General features: G+C 53.0%; 1 protein-coding gene across 2 annotated transcripts; it reads left to right on the top strand.

The window, feature by feature from the left end:
- The first annotated feature begins 269 nt into the window (after window positions 1-269).
- Window positions 270-21,094, top strand: LOC146341235 (E3 SUMO-protein ligase ZBED1-like). Of its 2 annotated transcripts, none has more exons than XM_084805053.1 (6): window positions 270-351; window positions 1,583-1,652; window positions 3,466-3,728; window positions 11,204-11,268; window positions 12,041-12,198; window positions 17,833-21,094. In XM_084805053.1, the coding sequence occupies exons 2-6, from the start codon at window positions 1,604-1,606 to the stop codon at window positions 19,854-19,856; spliced, it is 2,559 nt and encodes an 852-aa protein (XP_084661179.1). In that variant the 5' UTR covers window positions 270-351; window positions 1,583-1,603; the 3' UTR covers window positions 19,857-21,094. The 2 variants fall into 2 exon arrangements, with proteins under 2 accessions (XP_084661179.1, XP_084661180.1); XM_084805054.1 differs by lacking the exon at window positions 270-351 and adding an exon at window positions 1,148-1,204.
- Window positions 21,095-21,107: the final 13 nt, after the last annotated feature.

The following is a 21,107-nucleotide window of genomic DNA, read 5'->3' as shown; positions in this document are numbered from 1 at the left end:
TCTCTATGCGCCCGCCCCCCCCAGCGGGACAGAGAGAGCATCATCTCCCAGCCCATCGAAAAGCCCCGTTCTCCCCCGCCCTCTCGTCCCGCCCACTCCCTGATTCCAGCGTACCCATTGGCCGGGACTCGACAAGCCCGTCTTGCCCCGGCCTCGCCTCCGGAGAGCTAGGACACCTGATTGGCTGAGGGCGGGACGCCGGCAAGGCTCTCACTGGCCGGGACTGCCGCCAGGAGGGCCACGATTGGCGAGGCCGAGCTGTCACCCGCGGGGTAGCGGAGGGGAGGAAGGCGGCTGCGCCCCCGCGAGCCGAGATGGACCGGCGGCGCGGCTGAGGGCGCCGGCGGGCAGGTCCGCGGAGCGGGGAGGGCGGCCGGGGAAGGCGGGAGAGCCGCGCGCGCGGGACGCCCCCCCGCGGCCCTCGCCGGGCGCGCGCGCTCCTCCTCCCCTGCCGCCGCCGCGCGCCCTCCCACGCGGAGCTGCCGCAGCGGCATCGATCCAGCTCCGCCCCAATGGGCGTCGTGCGGGAGGAGCACGCGAGGGCCAGACCTCCCCGCGATTTGCCGGGGGCTCTTCCCGCATCGCAGCGGGCGGGCTGGGGATGAGGGGTGGTCTTCGACGGCGAGGCGGGGGGCAAACGAGCGGCGACAGCTCTGGGGCTGCGGGAAGCAGCATCGACTCGCTGGTGTTGCGGGTGGCGGCTCGTCTGTAGGGCTTGCGTGCAGGGGGGGGAGTCGCGGCTGCAGCAGCATTGTGGGGGCGCGGGAGGGAGAGATCAGGATCAGATTTGTGGCTGGGGGAGCAGGAGGTGTGATCTTGGGAGTATGCCCAGTTCATTGTGGCTGTCTGATACTTGGCATCGGCCCTGACTTGGTGGGGGCTGATCATGGGCGTGGGGCTCGGTTGGCAGGGTTGGGGTGTGCGAGTAACAGCTGGAATGGGGAGTTGATATTATTTTTTATTATTTATTAACCCGGTTAGGATATAGGATAACAAGGTGAGGGGAAAGTCGGTACTTGGGTCATGGAGTGGCTGGTATGGGGGGATTTGTAATTGGGGGGATCAGAGTGATATCGGCATCGTCTTTGCGTTAGAGCAGCTTTCTTGGTGCCCTTCAGAAGTTTTGGACTACAGCTCCCATTATCCCTGACCATGCGCTGGCTGAGGCTGATAAGGGTAGTGGTGCAAGACATCTAGCAGCTGGGTGAGAGGAAGAGGCTTCGCTTTGAGGGTTGTGCCTGTGGAAGAGACTCTATGAAGTTGTGGGGGTCCTCGTTTAGCAGGAGGGGATGCTGGAAGGTCAGGATTGCAGGAGAAAGTGAAAGTTGGTAGGAGATATAGGGGGAGAGGTTGGCACTGAGAGTCAGTGTTACTTGCGGGGAGGCTCGAAGTTGGTTTGGGTGCAAGGGACAGGGGATTCTCTGATGGGGGGGGTCTCTCAGGTGTCAGGATTGGAGTGTAGTGTTTCAGCAGGGAAGTCAGGACATTTTTGAATGGAGTGGTGTGAATTGAGGGGGGACATGGGAATCTAGTATTTTGACAGCATAATGAATTTCTACTCTTCCCCCTTGTTACATTACAGGCTTTTCCACCCCACTACACCATGCAAGTAGCTGAGGATGCCTGCACCCATTCGGAGGATGAGCTGCTCTGTGAGTTAAAGTAAAACTTTTGTGTTTGCCCCATCCTAAATATCAACAGCCCTTTTTTTTGGCGAAGAAGTCCACAGAAGTAACTGGTCCGTTTGCTCACAAGTGCCCGTGTGAGTGATTTCTAGCCTAACCAAGGAGGGGGGCGGGGGGGAGAGGAACTACCATATTTTGGGAGGCTTCTCTGACTGGTCGCCTGGAGATGTTTCTTACTCGTCGCAGGTGATCAGCTGAGTGGCACTTCCCCAGACTGCCTTTACATCGTCCCCAGTCTATGACATGGGATAAATTAGTAGGCTAAATGCTCGAGGATGTCCCTATGCATGCACACGCAGGGAGCAGATCTGCCTGCCTACAGAAGGATTGTGCTTTGATGGCCAGAAGTGACACCCAGCGCATTCCTGGGCCCAGTGCTCTTCAACATTGTTATTAATGACTTGGAGGAGGAGGTGCAGGGAATGCTGATCAAATTTGCAGATGACACAAAATTGGGAGGGATAGCTAATACTTTGGAAGACAGAAACAAAATTCAAAGTGATCTGGATAGACTGGAGCGCTGGGCAGAAAACAACAGAATGGCATTTAATAGGGACAAATGCCAAGTTCTGCACCTAGGAAAAAGAAACCAAATGCACAGTTACAAGATGGGGGATACATGGCTCAACCACGCTACGAGCGAGAAGGATCTTGGAATTGTTGTCGATCACAAGCTGAATATGAGCCAACAATGTGATGTGGCTGCAAAAAAGGCAAATGCTCTTTGGGGCTGCATTCATAGAAGCATCGCTTCCAAATCCCGGGAAGTACTAGTTCCCCTCTACTCACCACTGGTTAAGCCTCATCTGGAGTACTGTGTCCAGTACACTTTAAGAAGGATGCAGACAAACTGGAGAGGGTTCAGAGGAGGGCAACAAAGATGATCAGGGGACTGGAAACAAAGCCCTATGAAGAGAGACTGAAAGAACTGGGCATGTTTAGCCTTGAGAAGAGAAGACTGAGGGGAGATATGATAGCACTCTTCAAGTACTTGAAAGGTTGTCACAGAGAAGAAGGCCAGGATCTCTTCTTGATCATCCCAGCGTGCAGGACACGGAATAATGGGCTCAAGTTACAGGAAGCCAGATTCCGGCTGAACATCAGGAAAAACTTCCTGAGTGTCAGAGCAATACGACAATGGAACCAATTACCTGGGGAGGTGGTGGGCTCTCCTACACTGGAGGCCTTCAAGACGAGGCTGGACAGCCATCTGTCAGGGATGCTCTGAGTTGGATTCCTGCATTGAGCAGGAGGTTGGACTCGATGGCCTTGTAGGCCCCTTCCAACCCTACTATTCTATGATTCTATGACACAAACACCAAGAGTTTGAGGCACTCTTTGGTATGGGCCAGGGAGGCCATGGCCACCTTCCCATACCCTGGAGCCCTCCAGATATTTTGAACCACACGTCCCAGCATTCCTGGCCATTTGCCATGCTGGCAGGGGCTGTAGGAAGTTGAAGTCCAAAACATCTGGAGGGACCCAGACTGACTGGTTTAGATGGACAGCCGCTCAGAGCAGGATGAATGGTAGGGTGTTGGGCAAGTACTATAATGCATGCACTTATGTGGCATTCTCTCCATCTCGATCTTTGAATTTGAGCTGTGGCATCTTTGTCAATGTATTTATCTATCTCTGTATGTAGCTCCTGCCATTTCCCCAAGGAGCTTAGGATCTTCCCCCCAACTTTAATCCTCACAACGGTCCTGTGAGGTTGCCACCAATCCCTGGGGTTCCGGCAGGAGCCATTTTGCAAACATCTCTCTTTTCCCCCCCTCAGTCTGTGAAGACTGCCGCCTTTATTTCCGGGACTCCTGCCCGCAGCATGGACTCCCCACCTTTGTGGCCGACGCGCCTGTTCCAGAAAGGGCTCCATCGCGGGCGTTGCTCTCCCTGCCTGAGGGACTTGTGGTCAAGGAGCGTTCCCAAGGAGGCTTTGGGGTCTGGAGCGCTCTCCCAGCCTTGCCCCGTGGCTGCATCTTTGGACCCTACGAGGGGGAAGTGGTCCGAGCCCATGGCGACTGCACCCGTTACTCCTGGGCGGTAAGACCCACGATTCTCCCACTCCACCCCCAACAACATAGAACAGGGGGGCAGAACCTCTTTCAGGCCAAAGGCCAAATTCCATTTCGGAGAAGCTCTCGGAGGGGAGGGGGGCACATTCCAGTGGTGGGTGGAGCCAAAGGCAAAAAGAGTGGGGCCAAAAATAGCACCATCTTTTACCTTACTGCCAGTAACAAAGCCTTAGGAGAGCCATTTTAGAATGGGTGGAAAAACTGCAAAAGGTGGGAAACCGTTCAACGATTGGTTTTCAAGGAAAGGGGTGGGGCCAGAAGAAGAGGCATGGCCTCCTAGGGACCCCAGGCAGACCGGATTTGATCCCAGGGCCTGAGGTTCTGCACCCCTGACATAAAATTTGCCATGTTCGCTGGACACAATAACTGGCCCAACTTGAGTTGAAATCTCTCCTTGGTCTGGAGATTAATTGTGGAGACTGGGGTAGGGGGACCACTAGAGCTGGACCCCGGGGCTGAAGTTCAGGGCTCCTGCAGCCCTGGGGGCCCCCAAATGACCAACCAGAGAGCAGCAGGTGATGGAGGCAACAGTAAACAGGCCATACATGAGCACCTGATCCAGAACGGGCCTACCAGAGCCCACCAGGCCTGATGCTGCTCCGTGCAGCATCCTTCTTATTTATAGGGTGCAATCCTATGCAGTTTTAGACAGAAAAACGTCCTACAACTCCCAGCATGCCTGCTGGGGAATGCTGAGTGTTGTAGGACTTTTTGTCTGGCTAACAATACATATGATTGTGCCCTTAAACATTTTAGTTAAGGAATAGTTACAGTTGCTCTTTTTAACTTTATATAACTATATATATATATATATATATATATATATACACACACACACACACATACACACACACACACACACACACACACGCATATTTTTCCTGAAACATAATGGTGCTTATTCCTGAGTAAATATATTTAGGATCAGGGCAGCAGAAACCAAGTCCGTTTTCTTCCTGTAGTCATGATAATGCTATGAATTAAATGAGTTTAAAATGCAAAACTGTGCATGCTCAGAGCATTTCTCTCTTTATTTTATCCAGGCTGGCAGATAGGTTTTTGTTTGTTTGTCAGAAATGTAGAATCTCTTTCAAAGCCCGGGATGGCAGGGAGTAGAGAAGAGAACCATTAGCTGTGTGGTTTACAACTGAAGTAATACACATGGCTGTCAGAAGGGGGTTTCTGTAAGCTCGTTAAGTCCAGGGTCTAAAATTACCTGGCTGCTTCACTCACCATGGACGAAGCACGTTGCCTCCTCCTCAGTTCCTTGTTTGTTAAAGAAGGATCACAGTTATTACCGCAAATCTGTTTCAAGGATAAACACAGTAAGAAAATGTAAACGCTTCTTACGTATCAAAAATGCAACGCAATATTTTAAGTATATTTTAATTAAAGCCTTTTTACTCTACTCCTCAGCTGAAAAGGCTCTCAGAAAGTCCCTGCCTGCAGGCTTGCAATCAAAAAGACATAACACAAGAGGAAAAAGGGGAGGGGAGGGAAGAGAGGGGACAGAGAAGCAAACTGAGGCCCCCATTCTCAAAGTTAAATAGTGGTCCTTATAATGACCAGCTGGAAATAGTTCAGGGAGAGGAGGAGCTGGTCTCCCAGCAGGGCTTATGGAATGGCCATTGAACCTCTGCTTTTTCTTTCATGGAACTTAAGGATCTCTGGCAGTCTCCCACCCGGACCACACCCAGGCCTGCTTAGCTTCAGCAAGGTTGTTGCATCATATGCCTTCAGGCTATGCCTTAGGAATATTATTTACTGACAGCTGACAAGGGTTGCTTGCTGTTTCTAAGAAAGAGGAAAATTTCCGTACCAAAGTTCTGCAAGCTGGGTAGCAAAAAAACAGTCCTGGCTGTACTTGAAGCTCATTTATATTTTATTTATTTTATTGTTACATTTATATCCCACCTTTCTTCCATCATGGAACTCAAGGTGCCTACGTGCGGTTCCCAGGTGGTCTCCCCTCCAAGCACTGACCAGACCCAAACCTGCTTAGCTTCTGCAAGGTGGCTGTCTTAAGTGCCTTCAAGCTATGCCCTGGGACCTTAAGCTCATGCTAGTGAGACTTAACCGAATGGGCTTTGTTGGTTTAATTATATTTGTAACATGAGAGCCTTTGGCAAGGTTTCCTTTGCGACAAAGGGAAGCGGCATACTAAACAGAATGGGGCATGGGATGAGATGTAGACTGGACCATTGAGCCACAGTGCAAATCATGCCCCAAACAGGTCGTGTCTACACCAGTGAAGAGATGGAGCTGCTAGATAATTAATTAACAATTGGGCTTCATTCAGACATAATTATGAGCTCAGAATTTCTGGGAATTCTGGCTTACTGTTCACAAGCAACATGCTCCTGTGTGCTGCCCAATCGCCCCCACTTTTCCCTTCCTGCCAGCAGGAGCAGCTAAACAAGCCAGAAAGAAATGAGAAAGCAAAAACTTCCTGTTATCCAAACCTGGACCCTACCTTGTTGCTCACCTTACAAACCAGGAATGGAAAACCACCTTAAAATCCTAACTTCAGACTCTGGTTTGTTAGGGGAGCTCCCTGTTATATCCAAACCCAGGCTCCAAGCCCAGGTGTGTTGTTCACACACACACACACACACACACACACACTCACCTAACTTATTCCTAGTTTTGAAGCATATCTGACATGGCTAGCACACATTTTTTTAAAATTCCCCACAATCATGAGGACTAGAGTCTTTCTTAAAAGTTACGTTAGGTTCTCAGAAGAGTATATTCTGACGCACGCGCGCATACCCTCCAAATCTTGGCCATGCAAATGGCATAGATGACAACTTGTTGACTATACTGCAGTTTGTTGTCCATTGCAAAGCTAGTGAAGATCCAGTGCAGGGTGGCAGATCGTCAGGCCTAGGGGACAAAACCACATACCCTTCCTCTGGCCACCTGTTGTTGGGAGGTTTCTTCCTTTTGTGCAGTTTTTAGTTACTGGCAGTACGAGCTTTAAGCTACAATCTGCTGGTATCTTTTGTTATTTTTGGCTCTACCCCCTTTTGCTTTGGCCCCACCCACCACTGGGATGCAGCCCCCGAGAACTTCTTCGAAATTGAATTCGGCTCTCTGGTTGAAAGAGGTTCCCCGTCCCTGGTGTAGCATTTCAACTCCCTGCTTAGCCACAAAGCTTATGGGTGACCTTGGGCCAGTCACCATCTCTCAGCCTAACCCCCTCGTCAAGCTTGTTGTGAAGCTGTGTGCACCATCATGACACTAAAAAGGTGAGATAAAAATACTGCACTGAAGTCTCAAGTTGGTTGTGCCTAAGAGTGCCCCTGAAGGAAGAGCTACACTCAAAACAGGTGAGGCTTAATGAACAAACCTCTGTGCACCCGGAGGCTTCCTCTTCCCCGACCTGGCATCTTTCAGATGTGTTGCTCCATCTCCCATCATCCCAAGCTGGCATTTGGCTGGGGATAATGGGAGGTGTAGTCTGGCACGGCCAGAGGGTGTTGTGTTGCAGAAGGCTGCAGTAGACCATGAACTGACCGCCTGCTACTATGAAACCAAGAACATCAGTGAGTAAGTGGTGTCCTTATTTTTGGGCCTCACAACGTCATCGCTTCCCACCACCTGGTGCCCTCAGGGTGTTTTAGGCCTCACATCACATCATCCTTGCCCAACAGCAAAGGCAGACATGGTTATGTGAATGCTGAACTCTGCGTAGGCTCGAGCTGTTCGGTGCAAAGATCAGCCCTGGATCAAGGTGCGGGAAATCTTAGTCCAGTGTGGCAAGCACCATCTGCTAAAGCTGTCCCTTCTCCGCACCAGTGTTAGGGTGGAGGGCAGGGCTTCTGCACGCTTCATCCGCCCACCCTGACTCTGGCTTGCAGTGGCCAACTAGGCTTCTTTGCATTTAAGGAACAGGTTTAAAAAAAATGCTAATTGCATCAATGGGTGGATGGGGGGCACTGATAATTAATGGAATCAGAATAGACAAGAAGCAGGGATTTAATCATTTCTTCTCTGGTTTGGTCCAAAGGATCTTTCCACATGCAAAGGCTCAGTTCAGACTGTCCTCCACACCAGGGGTGGGCAGCCTGCAGCCCTTGGCCTAATTTAAACAGCCCTCTCGGAGAGGTCAGTTCAGGCCTCTGGCAGGAGTGATCTGTCACTCCTCTGGCAGGCCAGCGGGTAGGGGGGAAGATGGGGACAGAGGCATGGGAAGGAAAAGAGCAGGGAGAGAGAGAGAGAGAGAGAGATGTGTGTATGTGTCAGAAAAAGAGAAGGGAGAAGGGGGGTTGCAGGAAGAGAGAGAAAAGGGGGTGTCCCTGCCCACTTTGGTTCTGGCCCCACCCATTTATTTATTTATTACATTACAAACTCTCTGGGCACTTCACAAAACTTACAAGCCATAAAATATGACATCATAGTAAAGCACAGTATAAAACCCATAAGTTTAAAACTGAATAAAACCAAAATAGGAACCAAGATAAAAGCCAGCAGCAGTGCAAAGATCTAAAAAGGCACACTATTTTTAAAACAGAAGGGCTAAAAAGCCTGGGCAAACAAAAAGGTCTTCACCCGATGCCGAAAAGACCATAGGCGCCCAGCGAGCCTCTCTGGGCTGTCGTTCCAGAACTGGGTGCCACTGCTGAAAAGCCCCTCTCCTTAGTAGCCACCTGCCTCACCTCATTCAACAGGGGCAGCCAGAGACAGGCCAGTTTGATTCTGGCCCTGCCCACTGCTGGCTTTGGCCCCACCCAGACAGCCCCTGACAGATTACCCGCAAGAGAACGTGGCCCTTGCCAGAAAAAAAGGTTCCCAACCTCAGCTCCAAACCACATTTCCCTGCGTTCCCCAAGACAAGGGTATCTGATCAACGATAATCATGCCTGTTCTGTCCATGCTGAGCAGATGGGAAGGATGGCCATTTGCACCTGTTCCTTTCTGTTTTAAATGCCTGTCTGTTTTGATTTAAGCAGTGGAGGCTGGTGGGTCCGATTTTGGGGGGCTGTGCATCCATTCTGGGTTTCGGGCAGCACCAGCCAGAATGCTAAAGGAGCTGTCCAAGGTGCTGAGCCCATTTTTGGTGGATAGGGTTCAGCACCCTGCATAGCTCCTTTAGAGTTGTGGCTGCTTCTGACTGCAACCCAGAATGGAATCACAGCCCCACCAAAATCATACCCTCCAGCCTCCAGTGGAGTTAAGTTACCCTGCTCTTTTTCCAAGAGACCTGGGGCAGCATAGGAACCCAGGAAGCCGCCTTATACCAGGTCAGACTTTTTGTCCCCCTAGGCCGGTGTTGTGTGCTCTAGCAGCTGGTCTACAGCTTGAGCAAGCAAAACTGGGCTTTGAACCTGGGACCTTGTGCATGCAAAGCATGAGCTCCGCTACTGGGCTATTCATCCTTCCTGAGGATTTCCCCGCCGCCCTTATTTCAGCCTCTCAACAACCCCAAGAGATGGGGTGCTTCGAGATGAACCTTTTATCGTGCCATCGCCCTGCCTCATTTGCAGAATTTTCGGGGGATCCAGACATCGTCTTCAATTTGTAACCCTCCCAGGTTTTCCCACTGCTGCTTCTGGTTTGTTTTTTCCTTACCATGAAAAAAAAAATCCATTAAGGTCTGAAGAAAGATGCAATTACTGCATGAGGCTTTTTTGATGGGTAGCTCTAGGACCCGTCTGTCTGGAAGTACTCGTGGTTTAGGCTGGAAAAAGAATGGATGGCCTGGCCCAAGGTCACCCAGTAAGCTTTCTGTCTGAGTGGGGCTTTGAACCCAGGGCTCCCCAATCTAAGACCAACAGCCTAACCACTGTACACCCCAGTGTCATGGTCAGTTGTGTGCTTCAAGGCAGGAGAAAAAGACACACACCCCTTTTGCCAACCCAAGTGCAATCCCAAGAGGGAGATAAAATAAAGTTTAAATAAGTGTGTGTGTGTGTGTGAGAGAGAGAGAGAGAGAGCGAGAGAGAGAGCGCGCATAAGAGAGAGTGCATGAGAGAGAGAGGAAAATAAAATGCCTCTGAGCAAAAGATTTACAAAAAGGCAGCCTTGCTGCTGTTTGGCATATAGAAAATTGTTTGATTAATGCTCGCTGCACTGTGCTGGAGTTGATTTAAAAAAAAACTGGTGTGGCTATGCAGGGCAGAGAGTTCATCACTTTCCACTAACATGCCACAAAAAATCTGCAAGTGTCCATGATGCTTTCCACACTACTGTAGCAGCAAATGCATTCTGTGAGATGAAAAATAATCACCTTTTCAAGGTTCCCTATTAAATTGGCTGAGTCAAGGAAATTCAGGCAGGGGTGGGCAGAAAGTAGATGGGGATCTATTGATGGATCATGGCATGATTTGCAGTAGAACTGCAAGGGGTTCTGACTCCCAGCAGTTGAACAATAATGACACCAAAAAGACCCCTACTCACGCACACACAAATTTGGCCATTAAATTAAAGCTCTCATTAAAGAGAGCTTCGGCTATTGGGCAGTATAGAAAATAAATAAATAAATAAATCCCTGATCTGTAGTAGATTTTGGTTCATATGTGTATCTGCAGGGCATTCCGGTGTATGGTTCATGGGGTGTCATAATTGGCTCCACCCCGTTAGCCGCCATTTTGGATCTGGCACCGCCTCCCTCCCTCCCTCCAGGTCACTGTTGTGCACCTAGCTCTGGTTGCTGGACCCCTGGATCCTAGTAAAGAAAGAAGAAAGACGTAGGTCCCACAACCCTGAAGTTTGCCCACTGCCTGCCTTGAGGTATATGGAGTTTTTCAGGTCCACGGTAGGTGGCTCTCCCTTACCATGTGAGCCTCTTCCAGTCTCGGCTCTCGCTTGCCTTCAGCCAACCCGAAATCTACCTTAGATTATGACCTGGTTCACACGACATGACAGCCCACCATGGTTTAATTTACACACGAGGGCTGTCGCATCGTGCCTGACACCATTTTCGCATGGTGCCTGCAGGCACTTGACTTGTCATGTGAGCCCAAGTGGCAGGGGATATTTGAGGGTTAGACAACCCTCACATAACCCATGACTTGTTTTAGGGTTATTTGAGGGTTGTCTAACCCTCAAACAACCCCTGCTACCTGTGTTTGCACCACACGGCAAGCTTGGTGTCCGCGGATGCCATGCAATAATGGTGCCTGCAGGACACAACAGCCCCCGTGGGTAAATAAAGCTACAGTGGGCTGTCGTGTTGTGCAAACCAGGTCTAGAGAGAGTTTATAGGGGGTAATAGAGAAGGGATGTGCCACAGATGCACCATCTTCCTGGACCCAGATCATAACCTATTCTTTCAGGAATACCGGGATGCGTTTTTAAGTCTAGAACGTTGCCCACTCGCTTGCAAGCCTCATCCCATGGGATCATCTGTGAAGTTGGGCAATTTCTAGGTTTAGGGTGGAAGTTGTGGGTGAGAGTGGAGCTTTTGTTTTTCTCCTGATTGTTCCATCCCTTCTTCAGGTGCGGGACAACGGCTCCTATTTCTTTGTCGACGCATCTGATGATTCCAAGTCCAACTGGATGAGGTGAGCAACTTGGGAGAGGGGCCCAGTAAGAGCAGCGAGGGGAATTTCCATCGCTCAGCTTAGCGCACACATAAGTGAATTTTGGCCCTTTGAAGCCCCCCACAGCATGCTGGAGTTATACCCAAGGTCAGGGGCGGATCTGAATCTACTGGTAGTAGCCCGGGGGGATTTAGAGCAGGTCAGCAACAATTTCTGGTTCTCAGTTGTTTAGCAATAGCAGTAGCAAAGTGACTCTCCCTACCCTCACTGCCCTAAAGTCTGCTGCTGAAATGAAGAAAGCAGGGTAGCCTGGTGGTCTGCAGATGGGTTGGACTACAACTCCCAGCATTCCTAACCATTGGCCACATTGGCTGGGGCAGATGGGATTTGGAATCTGGAACATCTGGAGGGCACCCGGTTGTGGGAGGCTGGCTTGGGCCGCTATTCAGGAATAGAAAGGTTGTGTGGCACTGTCCAGTGCTGGCACTCAGCAACAAATTCCTGGGCTCGGAATCCTTTCATTCGGCATGCATGTCTTTTGCGCCAGGCTCCGGTTGGTGCATCTCAAGGTTCTAGTAAAAAAAAAAAACGTTGATCCCACAGGCCTGAAGTCTGCCCACCTGGGTAGACGCTTCTTTAGTCATCAGGGACGGCTTCGAGGCTGCTTGCCGACCGTGGGCTGGCAGTTCCCTGGAGGTGTATGCAGTGGTTCTCGCTTGGTGCATCCACTGACGAGTCAAACATGACGCATGCCCCAGCCCAGGGTGTGACTCATCGCCCTTTCTCCTTGCAGATACGTGGCATGCGCTTCCACCGAGGATGAGCAGAACCTGACAGTTTTCCAGTACCGAGGCTACATCTACTACCGGGTCTGCCAAGCCATACCTGCCGACACAGAGCTGCTGGTGTGGATCGGGGAGGAGTATGCCCGCACTCTGGGATTGCGCTTGGGTAGGCAGAGGCGGGGGGGAGTGCGTTTCAGATATCCTAGCACAGCCTTCCCCCAACCTGGTGCCCTCCCCCCCGGCGAGTTGGACTACAAGTCCCACAACCCCCAGCATTTGGCCCTGCTGGGGTGATGGGAGTTGTAGTCCAACACAGCTGGAGGGCCCCAGGTTAGGGGAAGGCTGTGCTAGCATGCTCTCTTGTCTCCTTCTCCTTCCGGCTTTTTATAAGAACGTAGGAAGCTGCCTTATACCAGACTTAATTGTCCGCCTAGCCCCATGTTGGCTACTCTAACTGACCACCATTCTCCATGGTCTCAGGCAGAGGTCCTGTCCATCATCTGCCACCTGATCTCTTTAACTGGAGATGCCTGGGACTGAACTCGGGTCTTTCTGCATGCAAAGCAGGTTCTCTTGTCACTGTGCTGTGATCCCTCCCCAGCTTGGCTAGGGACATAGAATGTCTGCTAGCCAAACGACTGGGGCTATGATCTTCTTAAATACACCCTATGACCCTACGAATGAGTCTGGGGGTGCATTTAGCAAGAGGCTTAATGTGTTGTCCCTTAGTTTCCACAGTGCTGACAGTGGCCATAAAATGTTACCCCACCGTGGACTTCGTTCCTGGACTTCTGTCCCCACTGTATGACCAGGAATGCTGTGCTCTCTTGGCCTGTGGTCATATTCCTTCACTCCCAGTCCACCCATTTCCCCAAAAAGGGCAAACAGGCCTCTAGGGGAGAATATGTGCACCCCACAGCCCACCTTCCTTTCCCAGCACCTCCAAAGTAAAGTATTGCCAGATACTGTCAAGCCGACATCCAGCTTTATATTTTGATGCCCCGTTTGGAGAATTGATCCCTTGACTGACTGCCGTTTTCAGAACTGACCCCTTGTGACCAGATCTTGGCAAGGGGTCCAAAAATCCCCTTGCTGCACTCGCCGTGGCAATCCTCTCCCCCCACTCTAGGGGGCAAGACAACACCCTCCTAATTCTCCTGGGCTTGGAACCGAAGAGGAGAGTGAGGGAACCTCCTCCTAGAACTTGTGCCTTGAGCACCTCCAAAAGCTCAGCATGGTGCCAGAAACAAAACCCCAAGTCATAGAATCATAGGATAGTAGGGTTGGAAGGGGCCTACAAGGCCATCGAGTCCAACCCCCTGCTCAGTGCAGGAATTGAAGTCAGAGCATCCCTGACAGATGGCTGTCCAGCCTCGTCTTGAAGGCCTCCAGTGTGGGAGAGCCCACCACCTCCCTAGGGAATTGGTTCCATTGTCACATTGCTCTAACAGTCAGGAAGTTTTTCCTGGTGTTCAGCCGGAATCTGGCTTCTTGTAACTTGAGCCCATTACTCCATGTCCTGCACTCTGGGATGGCTAGCCTCCCTTCAAAGGGATTCCATGGAGAAGGTGCCACCGATGAGACAGCCCTGTTTCTGCTAGCTGTTAATTAAGCAACCCCCTGCTCAATGCAGGAATCGAAGTCAAAGCATCCCTGACAGCTGGCTGTCCAGCCTCATCTTGAATGCCTCCAGTGTGGGAGAGCCCACCGCCTCCCTAGGTAACTGGTTCCATTTTCGTATTGCTCTAACGGTCAGGAAGTTTTTCCTGGTGTTCAGTCGGAATCTGGCTTCCTGTAAGTTGAGCCCATCATTCCATGTCAAGGCAAGCGAGCTGCGGGGTTACGGCAATTGCAGATGTGAACTGCCCGCTGCAGGCAAGGTGGGCAGTTTCTGGGTCCCTGTTGATCAAGGTTTATGGGTCCCTGTTGATCAACCCGTAACAGGGTTGGGTGGTGGTGAGAATCAGAATCCAGTCAACCATCCACCCATCTGTGGCGTTTGGTTCATAGAAATCTAGGATGCTGTCTTATACCAGGTCAGACTGATTTGTCCATCTGGTCTAGTAGTGTCTATTCCATGGGTGTGGAACTACATAAGGTGGGCTGGATGATGTCAGTGGGTGTCGCCAAACCCACTGATGTCCCGCCCATTTTTCCTTTCTCCATGCCGATAGAGGCTTCCAGATAGGGACTCAGCTGACACTGAGAAGTGTGGCCGCTCCTGGCACCGACTGAGTTGGGCGCCTCCTGCAGGCACCTCTCACCGGCCCCAGCACGGACGGCGGGGGGTGCACGAAGGAAGACTTGGCCAGCGCTAGGAATAGCGGGCGCTCTCGCCAGTGCCAGCCAAGTCCCCTGCGGCCCGCATCCCCACTGCTATTTCCGATCTGAGATGGGAGCGAACCGCGGGGAATCCCCTGCACGCTGCTTGCCCCTCCCAATGGTGGGAAGACAATTAGATAGAAGGTAATCCTCCATAGGATTCCCCTGTAGCAGGATAACAGTGGGGATTCCCTGGAGGAATCCAAGGAGGCTCCACGGGCAGCTGCATACTCTCTGTATATCCCTGACCTTCTCTGATTGACAGCTGCTCGCCGGGGACTGGGGCCTCTGCAACCTGATCTTTTTAAGTGGCGATGCCAGGGATTGAACCAGGGGCCTTCTGCAGACAAAGCCAGGGCTCTGGCACTGAGCTGTGCTTCAGCTGCTACTTAGCAGGATGTGCGTGTGGAGCACCTCTTGCATTCCCCTCAAGGAGACGCTTCCTGCTTCTGTCCTTCCTTTTTGTGTTCTTGGGGGCCCCCGGGTTCCTCATAGGGACAGGGGTTCTTCTTGGGCAGCCTTTCCTCAACCAGGTGCCCTCCAGATGTTTTGGACTTCCAAACATGGTCCCGGGGGATCTCAACTTCCATGCCAAGGCCGCTGTATCTGGGGCGGCTCAGGACTTCATGGCCGCCATGACAACCATGGGGCTGTCCCAACATGTCATTGGCCCAACGCATATAAAAGGACACACGCTTGATCTGGTTTTCTCAACTGGGCAGGAGGATGGTGATCTGAAAGTGGAGGAATTAACATCTGCCCCTTTGTCATGGTCAGATCACTTCCTGCTGAGGTTTAGACTCCTGGCAGCCTTCCCCCTCTGCAAGGGTGGGGGACCTATTAAAATGGTCCGCCCCCGGAGATTAATGGATTCCGATGGATTCCAGAGGGCTCTGGGGGATTTTCCTGCTGGTATGGCTGGTGCTCCTGTTGAAGCCCAGGTTGCTCTGTGGAATGCAGAGATGACTCGGGCGGTTGACACGATCGCACCCAAGCGCCCTCTCCCTCTGAGCAGAGGCCAGCCAGCTCCTTGGTATACACCTGAGCTGAGGGCAATAAAGCAAGAGGGGAGACGGCTAGAACGCAGGTGGAGGAAAACTTGTGCTGAGTCTGACCGAACACAGGTAAGAGCCCACTATCAAGCCTACTCTGTGGCGGTGAGGGTGGAAAAGAGACAGTTCTTTCCCACCAGCATTGCATCTTCTCAGTGTCGTCCAGCGGAGCTTTTCCGAATGGTTTGCGGCCTGTTACATTCTGGGCCAGGGGGAGAGATGGTGGAACCCTCGGTGGCACACTGTGACGAGTTTGCACGGCACTTTGAAGATAAAGTCGCTCAGTTTCGTCATGAATTGGACACCATGATCAATGCAGTTCCATTAGTAGAGGCGTTCAGAGCACCGTCTGGTCCAGTTTTATTGGATAAGTTTCAGTTACTGAGGCCTGAGGATGCGGACAAGGTGCTTGGCCAAGTCCGATCGACCACTTGTGTGCTTGACCCTTGCCCTTAATGGCTTATTAAATCAAACAAGGAGGAGATGTCCGGCTGGGTCCAGGAGGTTGTAAATTCCTCCTTGAGAGAGGGAGTGGTGCCTGCCGCTTTGAAAGAGGTGGTAATTAGACCACTCCTGAAAAAGCCTAACCTGGACCCAGAGGATGTTAATAATTATAGGCCAGTGGCCAACATCCCCTTCCTGGGCAAGGTGCTTGAGCGGGTGGTTGTAGGACAGCTCCAGGCACTCTTGAATGAAACGGATTATCTAGATCCATTTCAATCGGGCTTCAGGCCTGGTTTTGGAATGGAAACTGCCTTGGTCGCCCTGTGGGATGACCTCTGCCGGGAGAGGGACAGGGGGAGTGTGACCCTGTTGATTCTCCTGGACCTCTCAGTGGCTTTCGATACCATCGACCATGGTATCCTTCTGGATAGGTTGTCTGGGTTGGGAGTTGGAGGCACTGCACTACAGTGGTTCCGCTCCTAATTGGATGGCCGATTCCAGAAGGTGGTGCTGGGGGATTATTGCTCTGTGCCATGGCAATTGTGCCATGGGGCTCCACAGGGCTCTATTTTATCCCCTATGCTGTTTAACATCTACATGAAACTGCTGGGGGAGGTTATCCAGAGGTGTGGGCTGAGGTGCCATCAAGATGCGGATGACCCCCAGCTCTACCTCTCTTTCTCATCAAAACCAGGTGAGGCAATGGCTGTTCTGAACCAGTACCTGGGCACGGTAATGGACTGGGTGAGGGCCAATAAACTGAAACTCAATCCAGACAAGACGGAGGTACTGTTAGTGGGTGGTTCATCTGCCTGGCTAGGTGATATCCAACCTGTTCTGGAGGGGTTGCACTCCCCCTAAAGGATCACGTTCGTAGTTTGGGGGTGCTCTTGGATCCAGAACTGTCACTTGAGGCACAGGTGAACTCAGTGGCACGGAGCACTTTTTATCAGCTTAGGCTGGTATACCAACTACGCCCTTATCTGGACAGAGATAGCCTAGCTACTGTTATCCATGCTCTGATAACTTCTCGTCTGGATTACTGCAATGCGTTATACGTGGGGCTGCCTTTGAAAATGGTCCGGAAACTTCAGCTGGTCCAAAATAGGGCAGCAAGATTGTTAACAGGGACTGGCCTGCGAGCTCATATTACACCAGTACTTTTTCAGCTGCACTGGCTGCCAGTCCATTTCCGGGCCCGATTCAAAGTGCTGGTATTAACATTTAAAGCCCTTAACGGCTTGGGGCCAGGTTTCCTGAAGGATCGCCTCCTCCCATATGTGCCTGCCTGGACCTTAAGATCATCGTCAGTGGCCCTTCTCCATGAGCCCCCGCCAAAGGAAGTGAGGTGGGTGGCTACTAGGAGGAGGGCTTTTTCTGCTGTGGCGCCCCAGCTCTGGAATGAGCTCCCTAGTGAGGTTCGCCTGGCACCTACATTGTATTCTTTTCGGCGCCAGGTGAAGACCTTTTTATTTTCCCAGGCAGTTTAGCTTTCTAAACTTTTAGCTTTGCTGTTTTAAATCTGTATTTTAAACTCCTGCACTGCTGCTAGGTTTTATTGTGGTTGTATTGTTACATTGTGGTTTTAATGTTCTATATATTTTAAATTGTTTTATTGTGTGCTGTTTGGTTTTAATTTTTGTGAACCGCCCAGAGAGCTTTGGCTATTGGGCGGTATAGAAATGAAATGAATGAATGAATGAAAAAATAAAAAAATCCCATCAGCCCTAGCCAGCACGGCCAATGGCGAGGGATGCTGGGAGTTGTACTCCAAAACATCTGGAGGGCACCAAGTTGGTGAAAGGTCGTTCTTAGGTGTTCGAGGCCGCTAAAAAGGAAAGGGGGGGTGGGCTGTCTTGCCACAATTGGTTCCTCCTCTCAAGTAGGAAACGGGAGAGGGAACCATTCTGGGAACTGGGGCCCTTGCACCTTGAAAGATGTGGGAAGGCTTTCCCTCTGTGTTGCCGTCTCTCCCCCCCCAGGCGAGCATTTTAAATACGAATTCGGCGAGAAAGAGCTGCTGATGAAACTCTTCCAGGAGCTGCACCTCAAGACCCCACCATCGCCTCCTGCCCCCCACGCCCCATCCTCGCGGACCCAGTACCTGTGTGGAGACGCCACCGCCTCTTCCCTCCTGCCCCTCCACAAGCCAGGCCTTCCCCCGCCGGGAGGGAGCGCTTTCCCGCTGCTGGAAGGGACGCAGAACCTGGTGGGGTTGGGCCGGGCCCAGAGCCGCTACTGGACCTTCTTCGGCTTCCAGGGGGACGCCTACGGCCGCATCCTGGACAAGAGCAAGATCATCTGCAAGCTGTGTGGGGTGCGGCTGAGCTACAGCGGCAACACCACCAACCTGCGCCAGCACCTCATCTACAAGCACCGATGCGAATACAACCAGCTGGTGGGGGCCCAAGCCACCGCCCTCGACAAAGGGGTCACGGGGACGGGCGAGTTCGGAGCCCCCCGGCCTCCCGCCCCCGGCCGGACCACGCGGGCCGTGGCGGACTTCATCGTGCTGGACCTGATGCCTGTGGAGGTGGTGGAAGGGGAAGGGTTTGGGCAGATGCTGGGCGTCCTAGATCCCAGCTACAAGCCCCCGGATGCCGCCTCCCTGGCCCACACGGTGCTGAAGGACATGTACGGCCATGTCAAGGGGAAAATCTGGGACCTGGTGCGGGCCCTGCCCCAGTGCTCCCTCAGCCTGGACATCTGGCGCCATAGCAGCGCCCTCACCTACCTCACGCTCACTGTGCACTATGTGGACGACTGCTTCGAAGCCCGGGCCCGGGTCCTCTCGAGCCGCCCCGTCCCTGAGGAGCCCGGTGCCGAGATCCTGGCAGAGGCGCTCGCCGAGGCAGCCGAGGCCTGGGGGGTGCGCAAGAGCACCTCATACGCAGTGGGGGGCCTGGGCCCCGCCGCTCGGCAAGCCGCAGCAGCACTCGGCTGGACGGCCCTTCCTTGCATCGGGCAGGCCTTGCGAGCTGCCATGGAGGCCACCCTGAGCCAGCCGGCGGCCCAGAGTGCCTTGGAACGGCTCCGCCGCTTGGCTTCCTGGGCGCTGGCCGGGGCAGGCCGGGGCGAGAAACTGTGGACCCAGGAGCCCCTCCTCCAAGCTCACCTCAGCCACTTCCTTCGAGATGGGGGGAAGTGGCACAGCGTCTACGCGGTCCTGCAAGGCCTACTGGAGCACAGCGAAGCTCTGGCGGGGCTCGGCCCTGACGGGGAGGCGACCCTGCGTCCCCAGGACTGGGCCGCCCTCCAGGACACAGTCAAGGTCCTCAAGCCTATGGCCATTGCTACCTCAACTTTTACCAAAGACCCCTTTTCCAGCCTCTCCCTAGTCAAGCCCGTGCTGACCAGCCTCCTTTACAAGCACTTGGTGGCTGCTGAGTGGGATTCGGCCCTGGCCCTCGAAGCCAAAGCGGCGGCCCAGGAGGAGCTGAACCGGCACTTCTCCAGCCCGGACGTCAACCAGGCCCTGAACCTGGCCTGCGCCTTGGACCCCCGCTTCCGGGGCCTGGACTTCCTGAGCCACGCCGACCGGGTGGAGACCCTGCACTCGCTCAAGACGGAAGCGTCACGCCTGGCCGAGGCGCCGGCAGCGGCGGCCCTCGCCTCCAGCCTGCCTGACGTGGCCTCGCCGCCTGCCAAGCTGCCCAAGCAAGACACTGGCATCGAGTTCCTCCTGGGCGACCTGTGCAGCATGCGCAGTGCCGGGGCCACCAGCTCTGCCCACCAGCAGGCGGAGCAAGAGACGGCCAGCTTCCAGACCAGCAAGGCCTCTGCCCTGGGCCAGGAGCCCCTGCAGTGGTGGAAGACCCACCACACCCAGTACCCCCTGCTGGCCCGGGCCGCCCGCCAGCTGCTCGGGGTTCCGGCCACCTCAGTCCCCGCCGGCTGGCTCTTCAGCAGTGCCGGCGACGCCATCCATGCGAAGCGCCAAGCCCTGACGCCCGAGCACGTGGACATGCTGGTCTTCCTCCATGGCAACCGGGCCGTGCTGTACTAGGAGCTGTGAAGGGGAGCAGGTTTGGGGGCGGGCAGCAGGGCCCTAGTTCCCTGCCCCACTCCGCAAGGGATTGGAGAAAAGGGGAAGTCCAGCTCCCAGCTGTATCCTCTTCCTCTCTCCCTCTGCTGGGGGCTGCAGCAGCAGACTGACCCTCCCCAGGGAGAGGCATGGGGAGGGGAGAGGCGGTTGATGCGAAGCAGAGCAAACCATTCTGGTTGGGGGAGCGGGGGAGCCAAAATAGTCAGCAATCAAAGATACAGCTGTGGCAGTGGAGTCCTTCTGGGGAACAGGAAGAGTCCACTTTCGGGGTGGCGAGAAGGGGGAGGCCGAAGAGAGATGTTGTTCACAAAGAACACGGAAAGGGCAGGAGGCCCAAAGGGCAGGAATATCCCATGCATGCAAGGGAATGGGGTGGGGGGGTAGATATCAGAAAGAGATGATGTACATACAGCTTACGCTCCAGTTCAGAAGACAGGCACACAGCGGAGGGCAGGAACAGTCCAGGGAAGGGAAGAGGGGGCATTTGAGGACAGGAATGGTTTGTGAGCAAGGTGGGGGAGGACACAGGGACAGGGGCAAGGATGGAATATTCCATGTGTGCCTGAAGACAGCTGGAGTTCTGACTGCAAGGAAATACCCATGGTAGGGAAGAGATAGAGAAAAGTACATAGAGATCAAAGGGTTGGGGGACCCTGTGAGGGAAGAGAAAGGAAAAAAATAGCATGAACTGTTCCTAGTGGTCTGGAATGTAATTAGCTGATATATTGGGCGGGGGGGGCGGGGGGAGTAGGGTATTGCAAGGAAGGTGGAGAGGGAGATTTTTCTTCCATTTTCCCCCTTTTATAAAAGATGATCAGGGATAAGTGTTAACTGGGGATAAGGGGGTGGGGGTGTTAATGGTTTGCCATTGCAAGCAGCAGTTGGGGAGGGATTTAAGCAGAAGACACATAGATCATACCTTTTCCCCCCTCCCTGGTCTTGCCTTCAGGGTGATGGTGGGGAAAATAGTACTGAAAACCACAGCCCCTTAGGTATCTCCCATGCACTGTGAATTCTGTGAATGTATCTGCCTTCTTTTCTCTTCCCCTATCCGTCTTCCCCTCCCCCCCCCCAAGTCCAAGGAACAGATTAAAAAAAAGAGAACTCTGAAGAAGAGAAGTTGGCATCAAGAAGCACCAATCCTCCTTGGAGCTTGCAGTCCCCTCTGTCCATCCTTCCACCCTACCCAGGCAGTAAATTGACCTAAAACCA

Source organism: Heloderma suspectum, chromosome 6 (assembly GCF_057233095.1).
Source record: "Heloderma suspectum isolate Gila_16-S chromosome 6, 16-S_ref, whole genome shotgun sequence".
NCBI classification, from domain to species: Eukaryota; Metazoa; Chordata; class Lepidosauria; order Squamata; family Helodermatidae; genus Heloderma; species Heloderma suspectum.
This window is presented reverse-complemented; position numbering and strand designations above follow the sequence as displayed.

Bases quoted from the DNA above. Each gene is read 5' to 3' on its own strand.
- LOC146341235 (XM_084805053.1), top strand. From the start codon at position 1,604: ATGCAAGTAGCTGAGGATGCCTGCACCCATTCGGAGGATGAGCTGCTC. The intron at 3,729-11,203 runs GTAAGACCCACG...TCCCTTCTTCAG, and splicing joins GCACCCGTTACTCCTGGGCG to GTGCGGGACAACGGCTCCTA. The intron at 12,199-17,832 runs GTAGGCAGAGGC...CTCCCCCCCCAG, and splicing joins CACTCTGGGATTGCGCTTGG to GCGAGCATTTTAAATACGAA.